The sequence below is a fragment of the Anabrus simplex genome, chromosome 4, assembly GCF_040414725.1.
Source record: "Anabrus simplex isolate iqAnaSimp1 chromosome 4, ASM4041472v1, whole genome shotgun sequence".
Lineage (NCBI taxonomy): Eukaryota > Metazoa > Arthropoda > Insecta > Orthoptera > Tettigoniidae > Anabrus > Anabrus simplex.
Window position 1 is genome coordinate 436,598,112 of NC_090268.1, and position 12,557 is coordinate 436,610,668.

A 12,557-nucleotide genomic window follows, 5' to 3' on the forward strand; every position below is an offset into this window, starting at 1 on the left:
GAGAGAGAGAGAGAGAGAGAGAGAGAGAGAGAGAGAGATATATATTTGGTTTTAGAAGGTTTTGTCAATTCAGTGGGGTACAGTAGTCCACGTGCTTATGAGAAATCTCAGAGTCCTTCGTTTGAAATCAACAAGAGGATGGTTGATGCTTTCATCAGTATTGGGTTTGGTCATGCAGCTATGAATAAATTTTGTTCTGCTGTTGGAATGAAGGATATGGTGTAAATGCTGTGGGGGATTTCAATATGGGTTCCCTAGCCTGTCAAAAGGTTAAAATGGCAGTTGATGACAGACAATTGAGTGAAACCACTTACAAAGTGGGTCAATGAACGTGACAGAGACAGTTAGCGGAAAGGTGCCATGAATAGTAAAGAAGACAAAAAAACTATTAGGAAGAAGCAGCTGGCAAAAGCAGTTGCTGAAGGGATAAAAAGGGTTAAGGAAGGAGAAACATATGGTGCTGGGAAGTTCTGATGATGGTAATATTACCTGACAGTTGTTTATTTATAAAACTAGCTTTTTCTCAAAACTAACAATTTCAGATATTTAAAACGTTCCTTGTTCAACAGTTTTTGTATGATTACCTTCAAACTTTGTCCACACACTCTACATTATAAGGTTCATGAAACATGGTATCCGTTTTAAAATGTAATTATAATTTTCAGAGATAGTGGGTGTGAAATCCAAAATTTCATAAGTTTTAACATGGTTATGAGGTGTAGCGAGAAAAATGGAAATAATTGGATAACCAATGGATTGTTTTTGAAATGAATACCAATTATTATTAAAATATGTGTTGTGACTATTGTAAGAAAGTTTCAAGAAAATATTTTAAAAAATATTGTGCATGGTACATTTTGAAAATGATGTACTTTTTTCAAAAAATTGTTATAAATTGAAAAATATACATTCAAATTCATTCAAATTTTATAATTTGCTTCAATTTACTTATATCAATGTACTATCAAAATTAGGTGAAAATCGGATAAGAATTGAAGAAAAATTAAAACTCAGTAGGGTCTCCCCTTAAAATAAGAAATGTAAGTTTTACATTCCTACTTAATTATAATTGGTACCGGTTTTGACCAGTGTTCTTGGTCATCATCATCAGCTGATCACAAATAAGATATAAATATCACAAATAAGTATAAGTATAAAAGACAATGCATAGGTAAATAAAAAGGGGAAGTTTAAATAACTCCATCAGTTGCTGTTTGTGAAGCACTAAAATACTGTAGGGAGCACTGTGTGTTGAAAATTCAGCCAATCACAAATAAGATATTGCACAGGTAAAATGTGAAGTTTAAGTAATTCTGTCAGATGTTGTTTATGAAGCACTATAACAATTTAAGGAGCACTGTGTGTTGAAATTTCAATGTTATGAAGAAGTCTAGAATCAATTACATAATTTTCAGTTGCAGTTCATGAGGCACTGTATAATTTTAGGGATCAGCACTGTGTGTCGATAGTTCCAAAAAACATGAAGAAGTTGTAGATCAAATATGTAAATGTAGTACGGAGCAAGTTCTTGAAGAGTAGCAAGACATATGTTCCTATCAGCACTGTGTTTCTAAACGTTTCTTGATCTCCGATGAAAAAATTTAAAAAGTTCAAGTATCAAGCCTTTAAATGCGTATGTGAGTGAAATTGTTCAATATAGTTGTATATTATTTGTAATATAATATGTATAATATGTAAATGTAGTACGGAGCAAGTTCTTGAAGAGTAGCAAGACATATGTTCCTATCGGCACTGTGTTTCTAAAAGTTTCTTGATCTCCGATGAAAAAATTTAAAAAGTTCAAGTATCAAGCCTTTAAATGCGTATGTGAGTGAATTGCTCAATATAGTTGTATATTATTTGTCGAAAGAAATATATCCAAGTTAAAGAAATTCTGAAAGGAGTGGTAGCTAACGTCAAACCTTCAGGTACTGTGCTTTCTGTCACACGTCCAGGAGAGTCTTCTTCATTGTCATCACTGTCACTTTCATTTAGTTCAGGAATTAGTTCATCACCTGAGTCTTCATTGAATAGGATGTTGGTAATTTTGTCAACACTTATATTGTCCCTAAGCACCATGGTTACACTTCAGAACATGACTATACACATGCTTGTGCAATCACAAAGCAACTACACAGCTAGCTTGGCCAGCACTAGCCTTCGTTCAGAAACAGAATAAATAAATGCATTACAAGGGAAAATATCCAAGGCCATGTGGTTTCTGGTGAGTAGATGCATTCATAATGGTTTTATCCTCATCTTTCTCACACTTATTTGTGACAAAAAGAAACCACAGCTGCGTAGGAATGGCTACAATTCAAGGTTGCGCATATCCGGGTTAACTCGGATATGGTCCAGAGCGTGGACACGTGCTATAGGCAATAACTCGGATACAGGCGTGAATGTGTTAATAGTGTCAGGCTCTTCACTTTCATCTTTCTTATGACCTTCCTTGGTCAATTTTTGTTATCTTCCTACCCGAAGTGTATTAGCTTTGCGACGCCTAGGGATTCTTTCATTTTCACACCCTTCGTGGTTCATACTGTAGAGGATGGTTGTCCAGTTGTACTTCTTCTAACAATACAATCACCATGTAATTTGTACAAACAAAGTCACTTTGTGCAAATTACAATTGCATTACTTTCTTTGCCTTTACTACTCCTATTTTTTTCCCCAAGCTGTCTTCCACCTACAGCATTCGTTTATTTAAAAAACAATTAATCATTACATTGCAAAACTTATTAATGTAGGCATTAAAATAATCCTTACATATGTAAAGCTCATTTGGCTTATCAACCATATGACTTTGAATGTAATTGCTGCACAATACTTGTATTAGTCTAGTAAACTGCAATTTAAAACTATTTAGTGAAACACGCTAACTCATTTCTGAGTTCCAGATTTCCTGGCTGATAGCTCACTTCAATTCACAACAGTTTGTGTTTAAACTTCCGGTGACCGTACAGGCCAATTTTTGCACAGATCATACTCCACACATCGCGCAGCTGAGGGATGGGGGAGATCTTGGCAGGGTTTCACGAAGTTTGCGTTCCTGTCGCTTAAGAACTTCATGTCTGCGGCGTTCTTGTTCGAAGCGTTGAACTGAGGCACACAAACTTTGCCGCCAAAGTAAACGGACCTTGGCAAGTGTTTCCCGGGTTTGTGGGTTTATTTCTGCCATCTTTAATGTTTGTTTCAGTTTTCTCTGAAACGTCTCAGGGGTGCACCCCATGATCTTGAACCAGAGCTGAGTTCACCATAGAGGATCTGGCACGGTAGTCTAGTGGCATACATACGGTGCACACGTCCTGCCCATCTGAGGCGATAGCCAACGATCAACGCTTCTACACACTTAGCACGTCCTTTTTTGAGAACTTCAACATTACAGATGTAGTTTTCTCACTTGATATTCATGATGGAGCATAGTTTTTGCTGGTGAAAGCGCTCCAGCTGTTTGATGTCACGGTGGTATAAGGTCCACGTTTCACAGCCATAGAGAAGTGTAGAGATGACTACAGCCTGGTACACCATTAGTTTTGTGCGAATTGTAAGGTTTTTATTCCTGAAGACTCTGTGTGATAGTCAGCCAAAGGCCACATGGGCAGCACAAAGCCTGTTTTCCACATCCTGTTCTGAAGTACAGCTCTTTGACAAGATACTCTCAAGGTGAGTGAAGTGGTCTACTTGTTTTAGTTTGGTGTTTGAGAAGGTAATGTAAAATTCTGGAATATTAATCCCTGGTGCAGGCTGAGCAAGTACCTTGGTTTTTTGGCATTGATGGTGAGGCCACAAAGATCATATGCATCCTTGAAACTGTTGACAGACTGTTGCAGTTCCTCAGGTGTAAGAGCTGGTGATGCGGTATCATCAGCATACTGCATTTCAGTTACACGCTAATAAACACACCAGCCAAGTGGCAATGTGCTATTGAATTGTTCTTCACACCAAGCCATGCAGGTAGCAGCATTATCGATTTTCTCACTGAAAACGGAAAGCTGTCCGGTATTGGTGTGTTAAAATACAGTATTTGGTTTAAGGTACTATCAAAAGAAAGGGAAGGGCCATGAAAGTCTTGAGAATGGAAGACTACCTTGACCTCGCAAGCCTAATATTGTCAGAGTCAGAAGATAACAAGAATTGGCAAAGGAAGGTTGCATGGGAAAAGTAAAATTGAAGAGACTGGCACAAGTAAGTGGAAGCAATGAAAATCTCAGCTAAGGATCCTGTGGTTGAGAAATTATGCTTCCAAGCTGAAAGCCCCTGGGATTCACATTTTAGTCACCTCTTATGACAGGCAGGGGATACTGTGAATGTGCCTTTTCATACAGTGTCAGACCATGTACACTTGATCCCTTAATGATCATGGCCACCAGGTGGGTGTATTTAATAATAATAATAATAATAATAATAATAATAATAATAATAATAATAATAATAATAATAATAATAATAATAATAATAATAATAATAATAATAATAATAATAATAATAATTGATACCGTGGTTGGTGGATTAGCAGAGGTGAAAGAAGGTGCCGGAGTGAATGGGTCTAACTACTTTGTCAAGAAAGAATTTAAACTGAAATGGAAGGTTATATTTTCGAAAAGCCACAAATGAACAAATTCTCATTTAGTGAGATAACAATTACATAGCAATTTAAAAACAAGATTTAGAAAACAATTCAAGTTTTTAAATCTATAACACACTTCGGCTACAAGCCCTTAGTTTTACAATTTTTGAGTTCCTAGCTCCAAACCCAAATTTGTTTCAAGGGCAGAAATCCCCTAATACATGGAGCACTTGCTCCCACTTAGCAATGTCACGCCTCCCAGAGGCACAATTACAATACAAGGAAAGAGCTGACACACACTCAGTTTTTCAAGCCTACTCAAGGCAACACCAAGTGAACATTTAATAATTACTGGCCTTACCAGGCACTATTTACCAAAATAAAGTAGGGGTGTCTCGTACCCAACCTACAGGGCCTTCATGTAAAAGAAATGACAGTAAATAAATGGCCCGAAGACAAGGTGAAAGGAGGCGAATACTTGCACTCCTTCATGTAACTTCTTAAAACCTAACGGGCACTAGGCCGATGAAACAGGGGCTATTCCCAAACTATGGAGGTGACTCGTATAATGAATAAATGTTAAAACATTAAGGAAGAGACGAAAATCAGTTATCAAAACGTAGTCACCTCAAACCAAAATGAAGGGCAGCTCGAGAGGGTAAAGCACTCTCTATCCCCAATTTCCAGTTAAAGGTATTTACATAAGCCAGCAGAAAATTACATTACAGAAAGATAGGTTATATGGTAAAAGTTTCGGATCTTTCTTGCAGGTTAAACTGCTGAGCTAGCAAGAAATAAAAATGTTTAAATGGCCATTACCTTGCTGAAGACCTGCTGCCTGATGAAAGAGGTGCTTCCCGCCTCCTGCTTTACTTCCACACACTTAGTTAGACATTGATTAAGTGGCCAGGAGACGTGGAAATCAGCAGTTTTTACACCCTCGGGGAAGTTTGAGACCTTTCATGAATAAAATAGCCACACCCACTTAATTTTATTAGGTCGCTTAAAGTTACACACCAAATCGAAGAAAAAACCTGTGATTGGTAGGAAATTAATTACAGAAATTCTGGATTGGCTAAATTTGAAACTGGTGGAAAGAAAGAAAGAAAGAAAGAAAGAATATTGCCAACCCACAAATGAATGAATGAAATTTAGCAAAGAACAAACTTATGAATACAAAATTTCTTCAAATAAAGTTCCTTCACTTCGCACCAGGGTGCATGATCATAGTTTTTAGGCAGTGACATCTATGAGAGAATGTCCAAACTTCTTGATAAATAGTAAACAAAAACAAGTCGAAATTCACAGTGACATCTTCAGAGGAAAGATTTAAGTAGATCCAGTTTTAAGTTCAGTGTTTCTCCAGTAGAGGAGTTCCAATTGGCGCAAGATTTAAACGTGTGGCATAGAGGTGTACCTCCCGGTACAACAACAACAACAACAATAATAATAATAATAATAATAATAATAATAATAATTGCTCCGGGGTATCTGTGGAATGCAGAGGTAAAAGAAGGTGCCGGGGTGAATGGGTCTAACTTCAATGTCAAGAATTGAATTTAGAACTTAAACTGAAGGTTATATTTTCAGAACTTCAGTCTGAACAATTTTTTCATGACAATATTGCAGGTACAGGTAGCAATCATTAAACAAGATTGGGAAAAATCCAAGATTCAGAACCTTAACACTTTGGACCTTAAGCCACCAGTTTACAATTCCAGAGATAGCGGATCCAGTTTACACAATTTAAGTTAAAATTTGGGAACCATTAAGTCAAGGGTAGAAATTCCCCAAATCAAGAGCACTTGCTCCCAAAATTACAATATCTAGCCTTCCAAGGCACTCTTTAATCTTACAAAAACTTTGAAAAAGAGCAAACATGCTCTCAGTATCTTCTAGCCTATTCATTGCAACATTACATCAATCTCTGGTCTCTCAAACCACCATTTACAAATTGAACTTACTTTTACAGGGGGTTTTAAATACCCAACCTACTGGGCCTTCGTGGAAACGAACAGGTTAAATAACTGGCCCAAACACAAAAGGAATGGAGGTGTACACTGCGCTCCAAGATAATGAAAATTAAAACCTGCAAGGCTCTCGGCCAATGAAAACAGGGGCTAATCCCAAGCTACAGAGGTGACTCGTATAGAAATAACTTTAACACATTAAAGTAGGAAAAACAGTTGGTGAAAAACATAGTCACCTCAAACCAAGATGTAGGGGAGCTCGAGAGGGTAATTCACTCCCTATCCCCGATTTACAGTTAAAGATTTTCAAAGATTTCACATTAGCAAAAAGAAAAGTTACATTTTAGAAAGTTAGGTTACATAGTTAAAGATTCGGACCTTTCCCTCGGGTTAAACTGCGGAGGTAGCAAGAAAGAAAGAAAGAAAGAAGTTATGTGGCTATTACCTAGTAGATGTTCTGCTGACCGATGAAAGAGGCCGGCTGCCTCCTGCTTTGACACACAGACTCAGTAAGACGACGATCAATTGGCCAAGAGATATGAAAAGCCGCAGTTTATAAACCCTCAGGGAAGGTTTAAGATCTTTCACGAATAAACCAGCCACACCCTCCCAATTTTATTGGTCAATTTCAAAGTTACACTCAGAATCGAAGAAGAAGCCTGGGATAGGTTGAAAATTAATTACTGAAATTATTGATTGGCTAGATTCAAAACTGGCGGAAATAAAAAGGAAATATTGCCAACCTAAAAATAAATGAGTATCAATCAGTTACAAAAACCTAGAAATACAAAACTTCTTTAAATTATAAGTTCTTGCACTTTGCACCAGGGTGCATTATCATTGTTTCTGGGTAGTGTCATCTGTGGAGAAAGGTCCAAACTTCTTGATGAATGTCAAACAAAACAAATAGAAATTCACTCAGGTTAGGAAACTGTTCAATAACAAAATTACATTATATTTCTGTGGTGACATCTTCTGATTAAAGTTCCAAGTTGGTGTAGTTTCAGTTTCACTGTTTTACAAAAGGAGGAGTTCATTTAGGCGCTAGTTTTGAATGCATGGTGTTGAGATGTACCTCCTGGTACAATAATAATAATAATAATAATAATAATAATAATAATAATAATAATAATAATAATAATAATAATAATAATAATAATAATAATAATAATTGTTCCGAGGTATCTGTGGAACAGCAGAGGTGAAAGAAGGTGCGGGCTGGAATAGGTCTCAACTATCAAATTAAAGTTAATTTAAAACTTTAACAAAAGTTATATTTTCTTTTCAAAATCAACAAATGACAACAAATAACAAAAGTGTAACAGGTACCAAGTAGCAAATCAACAAATTAAGAAATTATAGATTACAGTCGTTACAAGTCTTGGGCTTTGAGCCCCGTTTTACATTCCTTGAGCCCTCAGCTCACAACCAGAAATTACCAAAGGGCAGAAAACCCCTTCATACTAAGGAGCGCTTGCCCCTACTTACAATGTTAAGCCTCCTAGAGGCATGGAGAGATCAAATTAGGAAAGAGCAGTCCCGCTCTTAATTTTACAAGCCTATCAAAGGCCACAACGAACTTCACTCCTAACTGCCCTCAAGGCACACATACAGTGAAACAGGGGTATCTTGTACCCAACCTACAGGGCCTTCACATGAAGAAAACAAAACACTGGGTTAATTAAATGGCCCAAAATACCAAATTGAAAGGAGGCGAAAACATGCACTCCTACACAAAGTTATTAAAACCTAAGAGGCACTAGGCCGATCATACAGGGGTTAATCCCAAGCTAGGGAGGTGACACGTATGAGAAAACTTTAATATTTTAAGGAAGAGAAAAAAAGAAACGGTTATGAGAACGTAGTCACCTCAATTTCCAAATGAAGGGGAGTTCGAGAGGGTAAAGCACTCTCTATCCCCGCTTTACAGCAAAAGAAATTTATATGTTTTACATAGACAGAAGAGAATTTACATTTTAAAAGGTAGGTTACATACTAAAGGTTTTGAACCTTCCCCGAGAGTTAAACTGCTGAGCTAGCAAGAACTGAAGATGTTAACAGGCCATTACCTTGTAGATGAACTGCTGCTTGAAGAAAGAGGTGCTTCCCGCCCCCTGCTACATATTCACATGCTAAGAGAGATGTTACTGAAGTGGCACCGAGACAAGAAAATCAGCAGTTTATATACCCTCGTGGAACATTCGAGACCTTTCAAGAATGAGTAGACACACCCCCTCACCTTTATTGGATAGCTTAGAGCAACATATCTATGTCAGAGAAGATATACATGATTGGTTGGAAATAAATTAAAGAAATTTGGGATTGGCTAAATTCAAAAGAGGCGGAAAGAAAGGATTTATATTGCCAACCCACAAACCACAGAACAAAATATAGTAAAAACAAAACTTATGAATTCGAAATTTCTTCAAGAAAGTTCATTCCTTCGCACCAGAGTGCATAATCATAGTTTTCAGTAGAGACATCTGGTAGAGAACGTCCACACTTCTTGAATTAGCGGCATGGAGGTGTACTGCCCGGTACAGTAATAATAATAATAATAATAATAATAATAATAATAATAATAATAATAATAATAATAATAATAATAATAATAATAATAATAATAATAATAAAATTATCGCAATTTGTAGAATTAGAACACAGACTAGGGTCTCAACTGATTCATCATTGTTCACTGGGCATGGTTTCATGTTTGATGACCATAACGTTGAACTGAAAATGTCAAGTAAAATATGGCAGACTGGGTTTCATTGTTACTCACCCTCTCATTAGAATATCCACGTCATGTTTCACTGGAAGACTGAGTCGCACATAGTTATCCTCAGCGTTCTGCTCAGAGCCAAGGCTTTCAGCTGTAATGTTAACTTGCAGCAGCGAAAAATTTGTCGGCAAGTTTGAAACGTCCAGTTCCAAGTCGCGAAAAAACTGTGGGACAAAAGAACAAAATAACAGTCAAGAATTAAATTAAGTAGTTTCCAAAAGTGTAAAAGAAAATATTTTTATGAAAAGGATTGAGTATATAGATTTATATTTCAAAATATAGAATAATAATAATAATAACAATAATAATAATAATAATAATAATAATAATAATAATAATAATAATAATAATAATAATAATAATAATAATAATAATAATAATTGTACCAGCTGGTACACCTCTACGCCGCACATTTGAATTTTCCGCCAATAATTCCTCCTCTACAGGAGAAACTCTGAACTTTAAAAACTGGATCAACTCATAGGTTTCTCAGAAGATGTCCCTACTGTAAATTTTGTGATTATGAAATTGTCAATACTGTGCGGATTTCAACTTGTTTTCTTTTCCACTGATCAAGAAGTGTGGACATTATCTTATAGATGTCTGTGCAAAAAAAACTATGATCATGCACCCTGGTGCAAAGTGGAGGAACTTTTTTGAAGAAATTTTGGATTCATAAATTTTCTCTTTACTAAATTTCGTTCATTCATTTGTGGGTTACCAATATTAATCTTTTCTTTCCGCCAGTTTTGAATTCAGCCAATCCAGTATTTCTGTAATTAATTTTTGACCAGTCGTATCTTTCTTCTTCGATTTTGATGTGTAACTGTAAGCTACCCAATAAACACCTGTGGGTGTGTCTTAATTATTCATGAAAGGTCTCGAATCTTCCCCAAGGGTATAAAAACTGCTGATTTTCCTGTCTCTTGGCCACATCATCAACATTTAACTTAGTGTATGGACATGTAGCAGGAGGCGGGAAGCGCCTATTTCTTCAGGCAACTGTTCTTCAGTAAGGTAATGGCTGCTTAACATCTTTATTTCTTGTTAGCTCAGCAGTTTAACCCGCGGGGAAGGTCCAAAACCTTTTCCGTGTAACCTATCTGTTTATGTACAAACATTTATCTTTAACTGTAAATCGGGGATAGAGAGTGCTTTACCCCCTCGAGCTCCCCTTCATTTTGATTTAAGGTGACTACGTTTTCGTAACCAATTTTCTACTCTTTCTTAATGTGTTAAATTTATTCTGTATACGAGTCACCTCCATAGTTTGGGAATAGCCCCTCTTTCATCGGCCTAGTGCCTCTTAGCTTTTAAGAAGTTTCATGCAGGAGTGCAAGTACACGCCTCCATTCATCTTGGTATTTTGGGCCATTTACTTAACCTGGCCAACGGCCGTAGCCGTGTTGAAACACCGGATCCTGTGAGATCTCCGAAGTTAAGCAACATTGGGCATGGTCAGGAGTTGGATGGGTTGCCACGCGCTGTTGTTGGGGGTAAGGGAATGGAGGAGCGGAAAGGAACTGGCCACCCTACCGCACGTAAACTCCGGTTCAGGAACACCTCTGCGGAGGTTCGGACCTGCCTTCGGGCAGAATAACCCTTACCTACTTAACCTGTTCTTTTCTGCTAAGGCTCAGTAGGTTGGGTAAAAGATACCCCCGCTTCATTTGATGTAAGTGTGCCTTGAGGGCAATTAAGTGTTATATCTGGTATGGCCTGGTAATAGGTGTGAAAAACTGAGAGCAGGTCTGCTCTTTTAAGTATTGGAAATGTGCCTCTAGAAGGCCTGCAATTGCTAGGTGGGAGCGAGTGCTCCATGTTATTAGGGGTTTTCTGCCCTTTGGTAAATATGTGTTTGTGAGCTGAGAGCTCAGAAGTTGTAAAAAAAAAAAAAATTGGGCTTGAAGCCCAGATTGTTAATTTGTCTCTAAATCTTGGCTTTCCTGGTCTTGTACCTGATTGTCGGTTTTTGTTGACTTGTTGTTATTTGTTAAATTTTGAAATTCTATGTGAAAATTGTTAAGTTTTTTTATTTTCGAAAATATAACCTTTAATGCAATTTTAATTCATATCTTGGTCTTGTAGTTAGATCCATTCACCCCGGCACCTTCTTTCACCTCTGCATTCCACGGGTATCCCCATAACAATAATAATAATTGTACCGGGAGGTACACCTCTGCGCCGCACATTTAAATCTTGTGCCAATTAGAACTCCTCTACAGGAAAAACACTGAACTTGGACCTTGACCTACTTAAACTTTTCCTCAGAAGAGGTCACTGCCATAATTTTGTGATTATGAAGTTGCCAGTACTGTGTGAATTTCTATTTGTTTTGTTCTCCATTGATCAAGAAGTGTGGACATTCTCTCATTGATGTCACGGTTAAAAAACTATGCTGAGTGAAAGAACCCTTCAGAAGAAATTTTGTATTCATACGTTTTTCCTTTACTAAATTTCGTTCATTCATTTTTGGGTTGGCAATACTTATCCTTTCTTTCCGCCTGTTTTGAATTTAGCCAATCGCTAATTTTTGTAATTAATTTCCAACCAATTCGGGATTTCTTCTTCGACTTTGAGTATAAATTTTGTATGGTCCAATAAAATTGAGAGGGTATGGCTTAATTATTCATGAAAAGTCTCGAATTTCCCCCGAGGGTTTATAAACTGCGGATTTTCACGTCTCTTGGCCACTTGATCAACATCTAACTAAGTGTGTGTATGCGAAGCAGGAGGCGGGAGGTGCCTCTGTCATCAGGCAGCAGTTCTTCAGCAAGGCAACGGCCGTTTAACATCTTTATTTCTTGATAGCTCCGCAGTTTAACCTGAGGGAAGGGTCCAAAACTTTAATATGTAACCAGCTTCTCTAAAATGTAAGTTCTGCCGGCTAATGTGAAAATCTCATAAAATCTGTAACTGTAATTTGGGGATAGAGAGTGATGCACCCTCTCGAGCTCCCCTTCATTTTGGTTTGAGGCGACTATGTTTTGTAACTGATTTTCCTCCTTCCGTAATGTTTAAATTTTCTCATTATACGAGTCACCTCCCTAGTTTGGGAATAGCCCCTGTTTCATTGGCCTAGTGTCCGTTAGGTTTTAAGCAGTCAAATCGAGGAGTGCAAGTATTCGCCTCCTTTTATTTTGTGTTCGGGCCATTTATTTAACCACTATTTCTTTTACACGAAGGCCCTGTAGGTTGGGTATGAGATACCCCTGTTTATTTTGGTAAGTTGTGC

At 37.3% G+C, this 12,557-nt stretch overlaps 1 protein-coding gene across 1 annotated transcript in view; it reads right to left on the reverse strand.

Moving 5' to 3' along the window:
* The window catches only part of LOC136872322 (integrin alpha-PS3), a 238,851-nt gene that overhangs the window by 105,178 nt on the left and 121,116 nt on the right, over positions 1–12,557 (reverse strand). Inside the window, exon 10 of the mRNA XM_067146136.2 lies at positions 9,323–9,486. Coding sequence (XP_067002237.2) covers positions 9,323–9,486 — 164 coding nt within the window. The remainder of the gene's footprint in view (positions 1–9,322; positions 9,487–12,557) is intronic.